General features: G+C 41.1%; 1 protein-coding gene across 2 annotated transcripts in view; it reads left to right on the forward strand.

The window, feature by feature from the left end:
• DBP1 (DNA-binding protein phosphatase 1) overlaps positions 1–20572 on the forward strand; it is a 69603-nt gene that overhangs the window by 33214 nt on the left and 15817 nt on the right. Inside the window, exons 2-3 of one of the 2 annotated variants that reach the window (XM_010251622.3) lie at positions 892–1098; positions 9497–9708. In XM_010251622.3, coding sequence (XP_010249924.1) covers positions 892–1098; positions 9497–9708 — 419 coding nt within the window. Of the gene's footprint in view, positions 1–888; positions 1099–9496; positions 9709–20572 lie in introns of both variants that reach the window. The other variant, XM_010251621.3, reaches the window with a different exon arrangement.

The raw sequence follows: 20572 nt of genomic DNA on the forward strand, positions 1-20572 counted from the left end.
TGAAGTCTGGTGCAACAGTCTTCTATTTCTTTCAGCTCATACTATACTTATCACAGCAGCCAGAATAGAAACCCAGAAACAGTTTGCTAGATTTGAGAGCCTTTGAAGGTATCAGCCCCACTGGTACACTGCCCAATATTACTCTTAGCCATCTCCATCATTTCTTGGCAAATGAAATATTTTGTTTTAATCAGCCTACAGACTCACAGTATGACTATTATGCTTCTGTTTCTGGTAGATTTACTTTGTAATTGACCTGGACTGGTAGACTACCTAATGTTACTCTTACCCACCTTTTCATGACAATTTTACATCCCCTCCCAGGGAAAGGAAAAATTTATGTTTTGTTTTAATCAGCCTTGAGAGCAGCTTCATTACTTGTTTTGTGTAATGACTGTGGCTCAGATGTTGGAATAGGGTATTATGTGTCACTTGCTTCATATTAGTGCCATTTGCAGATTATAATTTCTCTTAAGATCATTTACCGAAAAAAATGTTGCTCTTAAGATCAACAACCCAATTATGTTCAAAACAATTATTTAGGGCAAATATTTTAGTATCAGTTCCAGTGTTATTTTTCTCTGCACCATTGTTCTCAACCTTTTTGGTGGCAGTAATTTATTTTTTCATGAATTCCCTGAATGCAGCTTAGTTCCATGAACTAAGCTTTTCTTTTCTATTTTACTTAACTTAATCAAGTGTAAGATTGGGAGGATATTAATAAACAATATTTTGGTTCCTGTTTGCACGTCTGAAAACCAGACTTTGTTGGTAATTTTTTTACTATTATTCTGCATTCAAGAGTGTAGCTGCTGAACTGTTACTTTCTTTTCTTTGTTTTCTCTGTTTGCAAGATTTTCTTTATTGAATTAGTTATTACAACTTTAGCAGGTGAAGGTGAGAATGTCAGATGTTCCTATTGAGCCTGACATGACTGAAGGGGCTCGTGAAACAAATTTCATTCCAATTGTTCGCTCAGGGGGTTGGGCAGACATTGGTTTTCGTCAGAGCATGGAGGATGCATATGTTTGTGTTGATGACTTCATGCTTGATTATGGGCACGAGAATTTCTGTGAAGGGCCCAATGCCTTCTATGGGGTATTTCTCTATCTATTGATGCTCAGGCCTTATGAGAATAATCTCTCAAAGTAGAAATCTTGTGAATTCCATTTGCATGGAAAAAATGTGGTACATTTTTTTTTTGTTTTATCTTTGATAAATAAGAAAAAACTTGTTTGTGAATATAATAAAATGAAAATGTACATTAGAGAACTACAAAAGCCTGATATGCTTTATAGCTTCCACCTTTTACACCCAAAACATTTTGCCAATGGAAAACAAAATCCCTTTAAAGATCTTATAATTTTAAGAATTAATCCAGTATCCATAATAAGACTGATAATACTCATACAAAGCCTTGGAAGGTTTTTCTTTTTACATGGAAGATATGTCTCTTACTTTCCTTCCGAACACACCTGCTAATATCTGATAGAATCACAGACCAAATAATTGCACATCTGTTCCATGGTTTATGATATTTAAACAAAAAGCTGAAAGGAGCAATTGTTGTACACTTGTACGTTGAGCACAATAAAAACAAATGGTGAACTGTCTGCTCCCTTCTTTTGCACATATGTCTATGGTATAGAATGAGGGGCACTCTGTTTAGATGGCTGATTGTTAACACTTAATCAAGGAATAATAGCCAAGTGGGGGATTTCAGTTATTCACACCCCCCACCCCCCCACCCCCCCCCCCAAAAAAAAAAAAAAAAAAGAAAAGAAAGAAAGGAAGAAAGAAAGAAAAAGCCACATGGGAGCTTCAATTTTTGGAGGATCCCATCTTCACTCAACAACAACGGATTAAGTGACACCCCTGATAAGTGGATTAGACTTGAACTTGCTGTCATGCTCCACTCTCTAAAGTCCAAACAAGACTATCCATTCTGTTTGGGGAAACAAGAGAACCTTCAAGTTTCTGCAAGAGGCATACAAACATTGGTTTCTCTTGACAGCAGTGGTCTTTGAAAAGTAGGAGATAACACCATGTTCCCACCTTGGATTATATATGCCTCCATAACCAATTGGCCTTCTTGGTTTGATGCTCTATAGTGTCTTGGACAGATCTCACAAAATTTACCAAGATCTACTCATCTTCCTAGAATTGATTCTCGTTGCCTTGTCCCATCCCCTACTAATCAATGGATGCTTGAAATTCACTGGAAACTTTTATGATCCCTTTATTAGAACCAACACCATAGGTCAGTTCCCTAGGTGTCCAGCCATGAAGGACCTCAACATATTTTGCCCCAATAATTCTTTTCCAAAGAGCAGGCTCCTCTCTAGGGAATCTCTATAGATATTTTCCAAGGGGAGCTTTTGTACCACCCCTCACATTCCACAGGAAGTCTCTTTGGATTTTCTCCAATCATTTGTTACAAAAGCTGCCATTTTAGGAAATAATGGATAACAACACCGGGATATTAGCTAAAGCACTTTTAATAAGAGTGATTTTGCCTCCTAAGTATAAGAATTGATGTTTCCACCCCGATAATCTCCTCCTATCCATCCTTTATATATCAAAATCCTCAGCCTGAACTTATAATTGCTTAATGCCCAAGGGAAACTCCATGTAAGAGCAGGGAGCCAATAGGGAACCCCAAAGTTCCAGTGTATGTACAAAGAACTATCAAACTCTCCAAGCCCATAAAACTGCTTTTGTGGAGGTTAATCCTTAATCTATTGATAAAAAAAGGGTTAATCCTCAATCCAGATACTGCTTCAGAATACCGTAAAATAACTCTCAGTATCTGACCTGATCATTTGGACATGTCCATGAAAATTATAGTTCTTCTGCCTACTGGAGATGAGAGAGGATTGAATTATTGTCTTTCACCTTTCTTTCCTTAATTTTGATAGATAGTATTATCTTTGACTTTGAAACCTGCTTTTGACCCCAAGTCTTCAGCTCTAAGCATCATTCTACCTAATGCCCTAGTTGCAAGAATGAAAAGAGTAGAAAGCCTTATATGCTGATTTCGGCCAAGCTTTTGTGAAAGGAAGAGGAGAAAAATTGGGTATTTCAGAAATAGACAGAGGAAAGGGAAGAAAAGAGAAGAAGGTCGACTAGGATAGTGATCATGAACCCTAGCTGCCATCCCCTCATTCTATTTTTAATTAACTTAAATATGGGATATTACAAAGATGCCCCTAGTAGGGCGACAACTTAACTAAGTACTTACAATTCCTTTAAAAATAAAAGACTAATGGGCCCAAGGCCCAACAACTTCTTAAAATAAAAGAAAACAAACTAAACATAAATCGGCCCAACATAAATCAACCCACTCAACACTCCCCCTCAAGTTGGGAATAGATGTCACACATTCCCAACTTGCATAGATCATGTTCCCGCTTATTCTTCGCAACACCTTTTGTGAGAACATCAGCAAGCTGCAGATAAGAAGAAATGTATGGAAGACAAACTTCTCCAGAAGTTACCCTTTCTCTGATAAAATGTCTATCTACTTCAATGTGCTTAGTTCGGTCATGCTGGACTGGATTATGGGCAATATTGATGGCTGCCTGGTTATCGCAGTATAGCATCATAGGTTCTTCTGCCTGTACACCGATTTCTTCTAACAGAGAACGGATCCAGAGAAGTTCTGAAACTCCATGTGCCATGGCCCTATATTCCGCTTCTGCACTAGATCTTGCCACAACTGTTTGTTTTTTACTCTTCCATGAGACTAGGTTACCCCCAACTAGGGTGCACACTCTTGAAGTTGATCTTCTGTCATCAAGGCATCCTGCCCAATCCGCATCTGTATATGTCTTTAGCTTCAGCTGTCCATGATCAGTAAACAATATGCCTCTGCCTGGATGTCAGTTCAAAGAAGCAAGGATCCTGTCAACTGCCTTCCAGTGCTGGTCTCGTGGAGCATGCATGTATTGACTCACTACACTTACTGCATAGGAGATGTCCGGTCTTGTCATACACAAGTATAGTAGCCGACCCGCAAGTCTTTGGTATCTCCCAAGGTCCTTCACTGGTTCACCTTCTGAGGCACTGATTCTATAGTTCTGATCAATGGGGTGCTAGCTACCTTTGTTCCAAGCTTCCCTGTCTCTTGGAGAATGTCCAAGACATACTTCCTTTGAGAGACAAAAATTCCATGTTTCGATCTTGCAACTTCGATGCCTAAGAAGTATCTTAGTTCTCCAAGATCCTTAATCTCAAATTCCTTATGCAGGTTCCTCTTAAGACTATCAATCTCACTAAGATCATTCCCAGTGACAACAATGTCATCCACATAAACAATTAGGATTGACACCAAAGATCCCCTGCGCTTCACAAACAAGGTGTGATCAGATTGAGTTTGAGTGTAGCCAAAAACAATCAGGGCCTTTCTGAATCTGTCAAACCATGCTCTGGGAGATTGTTTCAAGCCATATAGTAACTTCTTCAGCTTGCATACCTTTCCCTTTTCAGCATTATCATAAAAACCAGCTGGAAGATCCATATACACTTCTTACAGATCCCCATTTAGGAAAGCATTCTTTACATCCAGTTGAAACAAGGGCCAAGAGTATGAGGCAGCAAGAGAAAGGAGTATCCGAACAGAGGTCATCTTTGCAACTGACACAAATGTCTCTAGATAATCAATGCCATAGGTCTGTGTGTACCCTTTTGCAACAAGTCTTGCCTTGTACCTCTCTATACTTCCATCTGCCTTATACTTTACTGTGTAAACCCATCTGCATCCAACTGTCTCCTTGCCTTCTGGTAGGTCCACAATCTCCCATGTCTAATTCTTAATCAAAGCTTCCATCTCTTCCTGCATAGCTGTCTTCCACTCAGGTTTGGAGAGAGCCTCACTAACACCCTTGGGTATAGACACTGAATCAAGAGAAGAGAGAAAAGCACGGTAGGAAGGAGAAAGTCCACTGTAGGATAAGTACTGTGAGATACAATGAGCAATACACTTTCTCTTCCCTTTTCTAAGAGCAATAGGGAGATCAAGGTTATCTGTAACAGTGTCAGTAGGATCAATGGGAACTGAAATAGTAGTGGGATCAAGAGGAATACCCGAACCCGTATCAGCCGAATCTGGAGTCTCCAAGGGATCGACAGGAAGTGGTGTGAGTTCTGCTGTAGTGGAATCAACCGCCTTATGAAGTCTCTGCCGTGAGTAATGCTGTGAGATGGAACGCAAAGGAGGTGGCAAGGTGGGTGACATCGGGTGGTGGTCAAGCATAGGAGTAGACACAGGAACTGGAACTGGGAGAGGGATAGACTGCTGACTTACTTCCCCAAAACACTCCCCCTGAGAAGGATCCTTTGAGAAGAAGTACGTGGATTCAAAAAAGGTAACATCCATAGTAACATACCGGTTCCCAGAGACTGGATCATAGCAGCAATACCGTTTCTGATTCTCTGCATATCCAAGGAAAACACATTTCTTTGCCTTGGGATCAAGCTTTGAACGGTGAGGACCAAGAATATGTGCAAAGCAGACACATCCAAATACCCTTAGAGGAATATGAAACACCTCCCCCTGAGGAAAAAGAAGGCGGAATGGGGTCCTGAATCCGAGTACACGAGAGGGCACTCTGTTAATCAGATATACTGCCGTGAGAACTACATCACCCAAAAAACGAACCGGAACTGTGGTTGTGATCATCATGCTTCTTGCCGTCTCAACGATGTGTCTGTTCTTCCTCTCTGCAACACCATTCTGCTGTGGACTATAGGAGCAACTGCTCTAATGGATAACACCATACTCCAACAGATATGAGGCAAGATGTCTCTCAAAATATTCCCTAGCATTGTCAGATCTGAACATCTTTATTCTCGTCCCAAACTGTGTTAGTACCATCTGGTGGAATTGCCTCACCAAGGATGGTACTTCATCGCGTGATTTCATCAGGTAAATCCAGGAATATCAAGAGAAATCATCCACAAACAGGAGAAAATAGCGATAACCACCCATAGAGGGAACATGATAAGGGCCCCACACATCCGAATGAATGACATCAAAGGGAGAAGAACATCTTTTATTACTAGGTTTAAAAGAGTGTCTACAATGATTTCCAAGTTCACAACCTTGACACTTCAAACTTGACAGACTCGCAGACTCAAAACAATTTTGGAAACAAACAACTCAAAGAAGGAAAGGATAAATGACAGACGGTTGTGCCAAACCATAATCTGACCCACAGATTTTGACTCACTATCTCTGCAAATTGATGGCTTTGGTGAAGAGGGAGAGCATCCAGGAGGTAGATTCCATTCACTTCACGACCACTCCCAATCGTCCTCTTTGAATCTAGATCCTGCAAAATACAGCGTCCAGGAGAAAAAAACACTGAGCAGTTCAGATTCTTAGTCAAACTACTAACAGATAACAAATTAGTGCTCAATCTAGGAACATGGAGGACAGAGGGTAAGCAAATAGAATCATTAATCTTGACAGATCCCTTCCCAACAATAGGAACATGGGATCCGTCAGCTGTGGAGACCCTATCTCTGCCAGAACAGAGCTGATAAGAGGAGAAAAAAGTGGAGCAATGGGTCATATGCTCTGAGGCTCCAGAGTCTATAATCCAAGGAGATCTCTCCTTACCTGAAGTAGAAACATAGTTTACAGTGACATGTGAACTACCTGTGTGAGCTCCACCTGTACCTTGTTGTCCGCTTACGGCTGAACTGGAACTAGCTGTATCCCTCTGATTCAGAAGTAACCCAAACCTCTCAAGCTCGGCCCTTGCTGCAGCAGCTGCAACGGACTCCAAAGCAGTTGTAGTAGGGGGGCCGGAGTATCACCGGTAACTGTCATGTGTGCTTTTCCTTTCTTATTCTTCAATCTGGTCGGTACAAGATGTGGATGAAGCTTCCAACAAGTGTCTCTTGTATGCTTAGGCTTCTTACAGTAGTCACAGACCAAGTCCCTTTTGTCTTCCCTTTTGTTTTCATTGCCATTTTGTTTAGGTTTCACAGCACTTACCATAGCAGACTGATCAGAACTGAGATTTTTCATCATTACATCCCTTCTGCACTCCTCTCCTGACACAAAGGCATATGCTTGGGAGAGAGTGACACTGTCCCTGGAAAGAAGATGCTGTCGTGCAATGTCATACTCAGGGTTAAGGCCAGCAAGGAATTCAAACACCCTATACTTCTCTAAATGTCTTTGATAGGTAGCTGCATCCTTGTTGGTCTCCCAAGCAAAGGTTTCTAGATGGTCGATCTCCTACCACAGGGTCTTAAGGACTGAAAAATAGGCTGCAACAGATCTATCTCCCTGCCTTGTGGCAATAATTTGATTTCTCAGTTGATAAGCCCTAGTAACATTCTCCCTCTGTGAATAGGTCTCTGCAACCCCATCCCATATCTCCTTAGCAGTGTTTGCCCATAAAAAGTTTTTACTTATATGTGGCAACATAGAATTACACAACCATGTCATTACCATATAATTTTCTTGCACCCACCGGGAGTTGCCAGTTTCGGGTTTTACCTCTTCACCAGTAATATACCCCAATTTTCCACGAGCCCCAATGGCCATTTTTGCAGATTAGGACCATTCCAAATAATTTGTACCATCCAATCTAACTGTAGTAATGGTTCTGGTTCTGAAGGGGTCTCCAGCACCTCCTCCCACTGGTCCCATTTCATTCCCGGGCTTATATTCAACTCTGTGTCCCTCCATGTGTCTCAAAGAGGTACAAAAAACAGCTAGAAAATGCAATAAGAACAAACAAAATACCTTCTGGAACCAACGACACTCCTTTGGTGTCTTGGATTTTCTTCCCACGAAAGATTCCTTTTCGGTGGGATGGGGAGAAGAGAGAGAAGAAGCAACCGCCCTCTCTAGAGGCCTCCAAACCACATGGAACTTGAATCGCCCCTTACAAAAAACCCAGAGGAACCCTAAAAAAATAGGGCGCCGCTACCTAGGTCAAAATTGAAGAGTCCAACAAAATCAGGACTCTTCCCCTTTCTCCAGTTTTTCCTGATTCTGATGAGAAACCCTAGACCAGCTACAGGGCATACAGATCCATCAAGAAAATCCAAAAACTGGGCTTACCTGAAAGCTTCGATCAGCCTCTTAAATCTCCATGCAGTCGGCCGATCTAGGGCTGCAGGAATGAATCTCTTCAAGAACCTTCAACCTGCTCTGATACCAAGTAGAAAGCCTTATGTGCTGATTTCGGCCAAGCTTCTTGTGAAAGGAAGAGGAGAAAAGTTGGGGATTTCAGCAATAGACAGAGGAAAGGGAAGAAAAGAGAAGATGGTCCACTAGGATAGTGATCATGAATCCAAGCCGCCAGCCCCTCATTCTATTTATAATTAACTTAAATATGAGATATTACAAAGATGCCCCTAGTAGGGCGGCAGCTTAACTAAGTACTTACAATTCCTTTAAAAATAAAAGACTAATGGGCCCAAGGCTCAACAACTTCTTAAAATAAAAGAAAACAAACTAAACATAAATCGGCCCAACATAAATCAGCCCACTCAACAAAAAGTAAAGAGCAGATCAATTTACCTTAGACCTCTTCAGCTTTATAATTTTGGTATCTCTCTGCAATTTGACAGTAGTAGTGGTTTTTTGTATCACTTTGTTTCATATCATTCTTATTGTCTTTCCTTCTAATATTTCTGATGGACTATCCTAGTAATGCAATGAAGTCAACAATAAGGACATAATCATCAAATTCTTTGCCCTCCCACTTATGTGCAGGATTAATCTCATCGAGTTCCTTGGTCTTCTCAGTTAGATACCCAAGTTTTCCTTTTCCTCCAATGAACATCCCAATTGATTGACACTTTGAAGACAGTGTTAACACTTTGTCATACATCCCTAGTGGAATTAACCTCAAAACTTCTACTTGCACCCATAGGGAATGAGCACTGATGGAAGAAATCAAGGTTCAAGGGTATATATAAGATCTACTCCCAAGAACATAAATCAAGCATTGTCATCTGGTAGAATTTTTCTGGTATCCAAGGTGGTTGCCTGGTATGACAGATGATGCCAACAGGCCATGATGATGATGAACAGAGCCTTGGATCATGTGTATGATGCTTTGATACCAGTGTGTTATTTCTGCAATGATTTGAGTGTGAGTAGATTGCTTTTAACGTTTTTTTTTTAAACATAGATTGTTACACATATCTTCAGATATATCCTTAAGGTTGACTATATAGAGTTAAAGAAGCCACAAAATACTTGCCAGACATCGAGGATTGAAACTTGTAATATTGTGTTAGGATGATCATAATGCACTTGGATTTTTGGCTGATAGCCTGGACATTTTGAAAAGCAGAGTATGTGGGGTGATGCCTTGTGACCTGTTTCTTTGTATCCTCTTTTTCTTTTAATAAATTTTTATTTTGCTATACAAGAAACAGAATGACACACTTGAACAATAGAACAAGGATAATAGTTTGGTAGGAACCAATTTCATTATTTCACTTCAATTCTTCCTTGGTTTAGGTCTTTGATGGACATGGAGGGAAGCATGCTGCTGATTTTGCCTGTAATCATTTACCAAGGTTCATCATAGAGGATGAAGATTTCCCAAGGGAGATTGAGAAGGCTGTTTCTTCTGCATTTCTTCAAACTGATTCTGCTTTTGCAGAAGCTTGCTCTATGGACACAGCTCTTGCTTCTGGAACAACTGCGCTGGCAGTTCTTGTTTTGGGGAGGTTAGGTCCTTTATGTTCCACTATGCACTCTCATTTCCTTCAGTCACGATTCTATTTTCTTCTTCCCATCCATTGCTATATGAGCATCACATCATTTATGTGGCCAAAAACCTTATCTTTTAGGTGACGATGATTGCTTTCTTTCCTTATTTTCTTTATTATTATGGACATTTTTGTTCCTTAGATTCAATGTATTCAACACATCTTACAGTTCAAAAAAAAAAAAACTGTATTATAGTTCTGTCAATACTTTGATTGTACTCTAGGTGAGCTATACCCCAGTTAAAAGTGCATGATGCCATTTAGTTGATGCCTAGGACTTAGTGGATCCTCTTAGTGATATACACAGATCTTACATTATTATGTTATCACTTAATAAGAATTATTAATGATATATAACAATAAGTGCATAAGCACACACATCACTTACTTTATTTCTCATAATTAGTTTTAAATCTCAGAAATCTTGCCTTTAATTTTGATACTATGTCTAAAAGGTGTGTCTTGTGCAACAATGATGAGGAGTCTGTTGATCACCTGTTTCTTCACTGTGGCTTCACTCACAAAATCTGGGTGAGAATTTTCAGAATTTTTGCAATAAGAAGTTGCTGGCCAAAATCTTTGGCGACTTTTGTAAACAGCTGGAATTTACAAGGCCTAAGCAAGAAAGGGAAATGGTTATGGCATCTGATTCCAAGTGCAGTGTTATGGGTGATCTGGAAAGATAGAAATTCAAGGATATTTTAAAACAAAAGCTGTCAAGAAGACGAAGTGTGGCAGAAGATCGTGGGGAAGCTCTGTTCTTGGTCATCAACTAAGCCAATGGTTTTGTGGTTTGAACCTATTCTTGTATCTCTTTTGTACAGCCTCTGGTTGTACTCTTCTTTTTGAATGAATTGATACTTAACTTCTTATCAAAAAAATTTTGATACTATGTCTGGAATTTTGGATGAAATATGTTGGTTATTGCCCAATATGGGTGCTTCTTCGAGGGAATTTGCAAAGAAGGCCTTTATGGAAGTGGAAGAAAATACTGGTAGTTTGTTGAAGGTCCATGAGAAGGACAGCTTGAATTCTGTGGAAAAATCTACAGTCGTTGAGGTGAAGGATGTGGTTTTGACAGCAGAGCAAGTTTTTGAGAAGAATGTGGTTCTAGAACTTTTGAAAGGATTAGTGATAATCTTGGGGAGAAGAAGAGTTTTGAGGTCATTTCCAACACATTTAAAAGATTTGGGCACCAAAAAAATAACTGAATTGTGCCAGTATCAAAGGTTTTTTTGCTAGATTAAGGGGAGGTTTATTTAGGGTTGGAGTTGACAAGAGGATGAAGAAGGCAAAAAAAAGTCATGAAGAGAAAAAAAAGAGGTTAGTTTTCAAATGATGGATTGAAGTGAATGGACTTTGTTTTCTGTATATGTGAAGGGGAAGTGAATGGGTTTTGTTTTATGAAGAGTTAACAAGAGGATGAAGAAGGCAAAAAAAAGTCATGAAGAGAAAATAGTTTTCAAATGATGGATTGAAGTGAATGGATTTTGTTTTCTGTATATGTGAAGGGGAAGTGAATGGGTTTTGTTTTATGTATTAGGAGGGCTGTTTAGATTTGTTCTAAGGAAAGTTGAGATGGGGGATAAGTCAGGGGCCTTGGGCATTTTCTTTTGGGCTTTTCTTGTGGCTGGCTGTGAGAGTCTTGTTGGGTCTGGTTTGTGGTAGGTAGTTTTGTTAGTTTTTTGGGGTGGTTTGGTTGTTTATTGGTGTTGGGTGATGCATTATCACATTTTTGTAATCATTTTTCTTTAGTTTAATAAATTTTCTTCTTTATTTGTCTTCAAAAAAAATCCTACTTCAACTAGGAGTTGCTTCTGGTCTGTTTTGAAGTTTAAATTGGAGCCTATAAAGGTAGAACTAAGCCTCTAAGTTGAGTACAGATGTAGTCCTTGTAATTAAGATTTTAAAAGAAATTTATTTTGAAGTTACATGCGAGTTAGATTGTGTTCTAACCTTGAAGCTGGAAGTTCCTTTGGAGTTTGGACTACTTGATTATTGAGGTGGAGGGAGATTCACAAGTTATTGGTGTGTGAGAGCCTCGGCAAGGGGAATATTCATGCACGAAGGGTCTTTCCAGAATTTCAGCCTATTGCCATCCCCAACTTTGTATTCCAAACCTTCCGAGAATAAAGGGAAAGCTTTCATAATGCCCTCCCACAGAGAACAGCCCCAAGTCTGAAAAGAATCCAAGGACTTCCAATTACCCCACTCAACACCAAATTTAGCAGCTATAAGAGACCTCCACCAAGCATCTCTTTCAGAGCCAAATCTCCAATGCTTACTCAAGAGAGCAGAGTTAAAAGTCTTAAGTTTTCTCACTCCCAGGCCTCCTCCTTTCATAGGCAAACAGACCTGGTCCCAGTTAACCAAATGAGGTTTCCTGTCCTCTTCCCAACTTCTTGGATACCTTGGAGGAGATGGGAAAGAGGGAAAGAAAGTATGTCGGAAGGTTTGATAAAGTACTTTTTAACAGAGTTACTCTACCCCATGAAGAGAGGTGTTTAGCCTTCTAGGAAGCCAACTTCTTCTCCATTCTTTCTATTACTGGATCCCAGATAGCAGAGGAGGTGCATTTAGCCCCAAGAGGGATCTCCAAATATTTCCCGAGGAGATGATTCATCTGACATGCCAAAACCTCAGCCAACTCCTCCAGATTTTTCTACTTGTCTCATTGGAAAAATCACACTTTTCCCCAAGTTTACGTTAAGCCCAGACACAGCCTCAAACCAACAAAGGATGCCAAGCATAAAATCAAGCTGATCTGCAGAAGGATCAATAAAGCACAATATGTCATCAGCAAACTGGAGAAGATGAACCTTCTCCTAACCTAGAGAGATCTCAAAACCATCCCACAAACCTTCTGCAACAACCAACTTGCTGAACTGAGTAAACACTTCCATGAGATAAGATGAAAAGCAAGGGAGAGAGGGGGTCCCCTTGCCTAATCCCTCTAGAACTTTCAAAGAAGCCCACCACTTTCCCATTGATTAGAACTGAAAACTTAGGGAAAGAAACACAAACTTTCATTCAGTTCCTCCATTTGCGGCTAAAGTTCATTCTCCCAAGAACAAAATCAAGATATCTCCAGTTTACATGCTCATACGCTTTCTCAATATCTAGTTTGCACACTAGATATTGGTGTAAGTGGTGTGGTAAGTCTAAGTGTGGTGATCTCCTTGAAGGACAAAGAAAGGCTAGGGATTTCGGGTAACAGAGGTAGGCAAGGATCTTCTATTGACAGAATCGTGTGTTTGTTATGGTTTATGCCCCCTTTTATAAGGGGAGATTTCGAGGCCCTGAAGGGAAGGAGCCAAAAAGGGGTTTGACTCCTATTTGGAAAGGGGATCTTCGATTCGGTGTCGGTTGTCAAGAGGGTGCTCTACTAGGAGTTCGCCACGTGTCACACGAAATCATTCCAGGACAAAGTTTCCTTTCGCCCGAGGATTCTCCTAGTGCATGTGTGCTACTTCCTTTCATGGGTCCCCTATGTTGACATGGCATGGATGATGTTAGAGCTAATCTGATGTGTTGGCCCACTTGCTTCGTCATCGACTAGTTGTTTTCTCACGAGTAGTTTTGGCTTGTTATAGACGCAAGACAACTTAAGTGTATCGTAAGTCCGCGATGTCCTTGAGCTCATTGCAAGTTTGTGATGAGTTATGGGCTCATCGCAGATCCACGTCGGCCTACGTGTTTCCATGGGTGTTTTTGTGGTTCCAATTTGATACCTTCATTCCAATCGCCGTCGTGGTGAATGACATGTACTTACACTTAGCCCCCCTGCTTATTGGTGGGTTAGGTTTAATCAATAAGCATTTGTGTCGTCAACACGTTTTAAAAGGCAATAATGGGGTGAGAAATTTGTTTTGAATTCGGGGATTTTTAATATAATGCGATTGCGAGTGCAAAGACTTTAACATGATGCGATTGGTTTGTATTTGTTTTGAGGTCCAACTCGATTCTTGCGTTATTAGCCCCCTATTTCTTGGAAGGCTTCTGTTGAAAGTCATAGGTGTCATTACTTTTCGTTTTGCACCCCCCATGACTTTTGACAAAAGGCTCCCTGGCAAGAAACATGTATTTGCCTGGGTAGGCTGTGAAAGTGTTTGAGTTTTCAATTTAAAAATGGTACATTGTGTTGGTATATTGTGGTGAGATTTCTTTGATTGACGGGGCGATAACCCCCAAATATTTTGGCAATGGGATGTTTGTGTCTAAGTTATTCTTATTTCAGTACTGGAGGTGTGGACTATCTCCCATATTTTGTTTACACTATGTACATATGTGACTCTTTTGCCGCACATGGTGTTGAATCCTATTGTCAGTCTGAGTTTTAATAATTGAGCGCTGATTGGCTGGTGGGTACGTCGGATAGTGTAGTGTGTAGCCATCGTTTAGGCTACGGGTACGAATGTTCCATGGTTATATTCGAATCATAGCGATTTTAACTCTCTTCTTTTTTTTTTTTTTTTTATTTGGGATGTTGACGTGACAATATGTCTCCCAATGGAAAGATGACGGGTAATCCGGGCAGCCGTCACTTCCCTGCGGCGTCGTTTTGGTTACCGGATAGTCTTTGAATCGTCTTTAAAAGCGGATTGGAAGGGTGGTCTATTCTCATTCATTTTCGTCTGAGTTGTTGTGCTTCCGTCATTGCAACTGCTTTGCTACCCTGTTTCCCTTATGCTTTCTGTGTTTTCCGTTCTGGGGTTCTTGCGGTGTTCTTGTGTTCGATGGCACCGTGTAAGCAATCTAAGGGTTCTAACAAAGGCGAGAAGTCTCGTAAACGAGAGAAAGTGATGAAGGAGGTATGTCCGTTCTTGGACTTTGTTCGGGAAGTAGATATAGCGGAGTTGCTTTTCGAATACAAGTCTGTAAGGGAAGCTGACACGGGAAGGGGGTTCTGGCCTCCGGTACTTGTGGCGATGGGTAAGGACAATACCTTCAACATCATTGAAGGCAAGGAGCTCCTCTGTTTATATGGGCGACAGACATGCAAAGTTGTCTACCGCTGCATAGAGCCTAGAACTGTGGGTTCCGATGACTCCACCAGTTATACTTCATGGGCGTCATCTGTATTGGAGAACCCCATGTATTGCAGGCTACTACGCGATACAGGCTTGTTGAGGTTTGTTAATTGCTTTGTGGGTCTTCAAGGGGGTGGTGGTGTCAATTTCATGGAGCCATTGGTGGCGCATTGGTGTTGCCGTACCCACACTTTCATTGGTTCGTTTGGAGAGTTCGGTGTTACAATGGATGATGTTGTGGCTTTACTGGCGCTGCCTCTGGTCGGTACTGTATCAACGCGTCATCTCCAACACCCGAAAACATTCCTGGGGAATTGATTCCAATGTACGAGGAGTTGGTTGCCGAGATAGACCACTTAACGGGTGGATGAAGTACTGGTTTGAATATCATGGTGATTGTAACTTCATGGTGCGGAAGATGAACAGTAAGTGTCACTTGGCTGCTTTCATTCTTTATGTAGCCTATAGATTTCTCTTCCCTAGTGCCCATGACTATGGACTACACACCTGGCTTGTGGCGTTGGCAATAGGCTGAAATTATGGAATACAAAGTTGGGGACCCGCGAAAGGAAGTAGCACACGTGCACTAGGAGAATCCTTAGACGAAAGGAAACTTTGTCCTTGAAAGATCTCGTGTGACATGTGGCGAACCCCTAGCAGCGCCTTCCTGACAACCAACACCGAATTGAATATCCCCTTTCCAAATAGGAGTCAAACCCCTTTTTGGCTCCTTTCCTTCAGGGCCTCGAGATCTCCCCTTATAAAAAGGGGGTGTAGACCATAACAAACACACGATTCTGTCAATAGAAGATCCTTGCTTCTGTTACCCGAAACCCCTAGCCTTTCTTCGTCCTTAAAGGAGACCACCACAATTAGCCTTACCACACCACTTACAGTCAGTTAGCTCATTTGTGATAAGTACAGTATCTGACATTTGTCTACTTGGGACAAAGGCACCTTGATTCTCAGAAATCACATTGGACAAAACCTTTTTCAACCTTTCCACCAAGACTTTTGCCAGAATTTTATAAAAGCTGTTAAGGAGGCTTATATGCCTAAAGTCCTTTAGATTAACAGCCCCTAAAACTTCAGCAATGAGGGTAATAAAGGTGGAGTTCAGGATTCTTTGCAGAGAGGAGCTGCTATGAAAGGTCTGAAACACATTCATAAGATCCTGCTTAATAAAATTCCAACACTTGATGTAGAACAGATTTGTCAAACCATCTGGACCAGGAGATTTCTCATTTTCCATTCTTCTAATCACCTCCGTAACTTCCTTCTTTGTGAATGACCTTTCTACGAAAGCTTTTTGATCATCTGTGAGTCTTTTGAAAGGGGTATGGAGAGGAAGAGGTCTAATGGCCCAAGGTTCCTCATAAAGCTGCTTATAGAAAGAAGAAGCAATGACTTTGATTTCAGCAACTGACTCTCCCACTCACCCTCCCACTCCAACCTGCTAATTTCTTTAGCTCTGTTCCGGGCATTAGCCATCTTGTGAAAGAAACTAGTGTTTTTATCACCCACTTTCAGCCAGGTAGTTTTGGCTCTTTGTCTCCATCTAATCTCATCTTTTTTTTTTTTTGAAGGATAAAAAGGAAAATTCATTAAAACTGAAAAAAACAGTACATCTCAGAGACTTGTTCAAATTAGACTGAAAATGACTCCAGAAATTCATTAATACTGAACAAATTACACTGAAAATGACTCAAAATTACAAGGATTCAACTCTAGAGTACTCCAGAAATTCTCTATCAGATCAGACTTGTTCACTTGGTCAAACTCTGGATGACTGAGAACCCAGGCTGCAATCGAGTTGCTCATCCCTGCTAACAAGTATTCGACATTCTGTCTTGTCCTCAAAGATCCTTCTATTTCTCTCTTTCCAAATGAGACAACATACAGCAAAAGGAATACAGCTCCACAAAATTTTGGCTTTCTTGCTACCTCTGATTTTCGGCCATTAGAAAATTTCTTAGCTGGAACCAAAGGGTGAAAAACATTCTCTCCAAACAGAAAGGAGAAAAACTTCCACATGAAATTTGCCACATTGCAAGAGAAGAATAAATGGATGACTGTTTCTTCCCCCTAATTACACATAAAACAGCAATTTGCGAACTGCAGGCCTCTGGATTTCAAGTGATCATAGGTTAAGATACTGTCATGTGCCACCAGCCATGCAAAAGCTTCCACCTTTGGGGGTACTGGATTACCCCACACTCCTTTTACCTGATCTGAATCCCTACCCTCTCCCAATAAAGTCTTGTAAAATGATTTTACTGAGAATCTACCTTCTTTGCACTCTTTCCACCATAGGCCATCTGTTGTATCTCTGGAGATGTTTTGTCTCTTCTAACTTTCCAATAGTAGATCGCATTCTTCCACTTCTTGGTCCAACAAAGGTCTTTGGAACTTTGGTTTCCAAATCACTTGATTCCCTCTCCATTCATAGCACTGCTCAATGGACGCTTCATGATCTGTCAGCTTGTGAAGTCTGGGACACACCTCACACAATTTTCCCACCCCAAGCCACTCATCTTCCCAAAACCTTACCCTAAGGCCTTCCCCCACTTTAAACTTAACTAAGCCTCTGAACTCTTGATTGAAACTTATTATTCCTTTCCACACACTTACCCCATAGGAACTTCTTACCTCCCTTGATTACCACCCGAACCTCACTACATATTTTCCTACTACCACCCTCCTCCATAATGCTTCCCTCTCTCCTTGCCCGAACCTCCACAGCCATTTCCCTAAGAGTGCTTTGTTAATCAATTTCACCCTTCTCAGCCCTAAATCTCCCCCCTCTGCTCTACAAACCTTTTCCCATTTGATCAAATGAAATTTTTTAGACCCCCCACACCCTTCCATAGGAAGTCCCTCTGAATTTTCTCAATTTTCCTCGCCACTCCATTGGGAACTCTTAATAGGGAAAGATAACATGTTTGTAAGCTAGACAGAACACTCTTTATGAGTGTGGTTCTCCCACCCAAGGATACTTGGCTTTCCACGTATCTAGCCTCCTTCCACCCTTTCTATTGCAGGTCTCCAGATACTACTAGCTGTTGTTTTGGCTCCCACCGGCAAACCAAGATAAGTGAAAGGTAGCTCCCCTACCTTACATTCCAGCACCTCTGCATAATGCCTTATTCCTCCACACTAAGGTTCCCAGCTCCTATCAGTAAACTTTTTTTCTAGATTCACCTTCAGACCCGTCAACATCTCAAAGTTGGCTAAAATAGCCCTAAGATTCAGCACTTTATTTTCTGAAGCATCTAGGAATATTAGTGTATCATCAGCATATTGTAGGTGAGATATACACGGGCCTTCATTTTCAACTTTGAAGCCTTCTAACCATCCCCTCTGCACTCCTTTCTTCATAATCAGATTTAGAGCTTCCATAATTATTACAAACAGCAGAGGGGAAAGTGGATCCCCTTGCCTCAGTCCTCTAGAAGCTTGGAAAAATTCTGATGACACCCCATTGATTAACAGTCAGAAAGAGGCTGATGAGATGCACCCATATATCCACCCTCTCCTAACCACATCAACCTTTGCATTTCCTCCAAGAAACCCCATTCGACGTGGTCGTAAGCCTTTTCTATGTCTAATTTGCACACTAAACCTGGCCTTCCACTTCATAATCTTGAATCTATACATTCACTGGCCACCAGCACTCCGTCCAAAATCTGCTATTCTGCTTCCCCTCTACAAAAACCATCTGAGTTTCCCCTACCACCTCCTGAATTACTTTTCTCAGCCTTCCTGCCAGCACTTTAGCCAATAGTTTATAGGGGCTGCTTATCAAACTAATCTGTCTGAAGTCTTTTATGTTCATAGCCCCACTTCTTTTCTGTAATATGGAGATGAATGCAGCATTTGCCCTCCTGTCAAGAGTTTTGGATTCCCAAAACTCCTTGTACATCTGCATGAAGTCTTCTTGCAAAAAGTACCAGCAACTTTTAATGAAATTAAAGTTGAAACTATCTGGCCCTGGTGCTTTGTCACCATTGATCTTTTTCAGTGCCTCCTTTACCTCTCCAACTTTGAGATCCCTTTCCAACCAACCTGTTGTGTTGTTGCTTAGCCGGTTTGTTTCCAAGTCTCCCAAAGATACCCAACTCCAGTTTCCCCCGTATAGCTTTTTATAGTAAGCAGCCACTTTTTCTTGAATTTCCCTCCACGTGTCTATCACCTCCTCCACTTCGATCCTCCTTATCAAGTTTCTCCTTCTCCCATTTGCAAATGCATGGAAGAAAGAGGTGTTCTTATCTGCCTCTTTCAGCCATGAAGCTCTAGATTTCTGCCTCCACCTGATTTCCTCCCTCAAAATTAGATCCTCTAGCTCAGATTCCATGGTGGCCATCTCAACTTTGTTTTCTTTCCTGAACTCTCCTTCCTTTCTCACTCTTTCTAATCTGGCCAGATTTTCCAAGATCTCTCTTTTTTTTTTTTCTGTCCTCTTCCCTTCCAAATACTTCCTTTCTTCTTTCCTTCAACTCTTGCTTGATAGCTTGCAGCTTTTTAATCACTTTTTGGTCTGCTGGTCCTTCCACTTGCAAGTTCTTCCACTTGCTTTCAACCCATTCCACGAAGTTTGGTTGGAGTAGCCAAACGTTTTCAAACCTAAGAGGTTTGTAGTCTGCAGCAGCACCAAACTTCCGCAGAAGGATTGGCTTATGATCTGACAGTTGGACAGTCAATGGTTCTTGCACCACTTCCTCCACATAGCCCAATCTCCCGAGAATAAAAATCAGTCCAGCCTCCTGAGAATAACTGGAATTTGGCCATTCGACCAGGTGATCTTCCCTCCAATCAGCGGTGGATCTATCAAGTCATTGCTGTTAATGAATTCTTCAAGCCTCCTCATTCCTACAGAAATTCTGCAATCCCTTCCCCCCTTCATTTCACTTCTTACGACATTGAAGTCCCCACCCATACACCAAGGCCCATCCCACTTTTACCTCAGCCCTTCGAGTTCCTCCCAAAACTCCATCCTCTCCCCCTACTCATTTGGCCCATAAACATTAGTTAAACTCCATTTCCATTCACCATTTACTTCTTGTAAGCATACTGAGGCTTTGATTTGGCTTGGCACCTTTTCAGTTTTTGTTATTGAGTTAGAGGACCAACTTCTTCAGCCCTATCAATTTCTTCACTCACACACTCAAACATGCCCTTTTTTCTGTCTCCATAGCCATGTTATTCTCCAACCTCCAACTTTTAGCTTTCTCTTTAACTACTTTCAACTTGCTTGCTAAGATATAGGAACTGGAACCAGTCACATGACAATCCGTCCACACCTTACCTACCATAGGGATAAAATTGTCTTCCTCAAACCAAGCATTCTCACATTTAAAGGGAGTTTTGCTTCTTTCATGGGAACCACACAACAGCTGAATGGGACAGTGATTAGAGACAAATCTTGACAAGGCTACCTGTTTAAAAGATGGGAAAAACTCATCCCAATTGGAGGAAACCAGGAAATGTATCCAGTTTTACCAAAGTAGGAGAGTCTTGATTATTTGTCCAAGTAAACTTAGCACCCTGTAATGGCGAGTCCAACAACTCAAATTTGTAAATGAAATCAGCAAAGAGACTCATTGCTCTAGATCTTCCTTCTTGTGTTTTTCTCTTCAGTTGCACCATTCTCTGCCTGCCAGACCCCAAACCTCTAACATTCCAAGACAAAAGGTTCAGATCCATTTAGCTGAGCTAAAAGTAGAAACAACAGGAAATATAGGCAAAAATCACTTCTTAATATTTCTTCCCTCCCCTCAATGAGCCTTCACAAC

The sequence above is a fragment of the Nelumbo nucifera genome, chromosome 8 (genome assembly GCF_055504915.1).
Source record: "Nelumbo nucifera cultivar China Antique chromosome 8, China Antique-T2T, whole genome shotgun sequence".
In the NCBI taxonomy this organism is placed as follows: domain Eukaryota; kingdom Viridiplantae; phylum Streptophyta; class Magnoliopsida; order Proteales; family Nelumbonaceae; genus Nelumbo; species Nelumbo nucifera.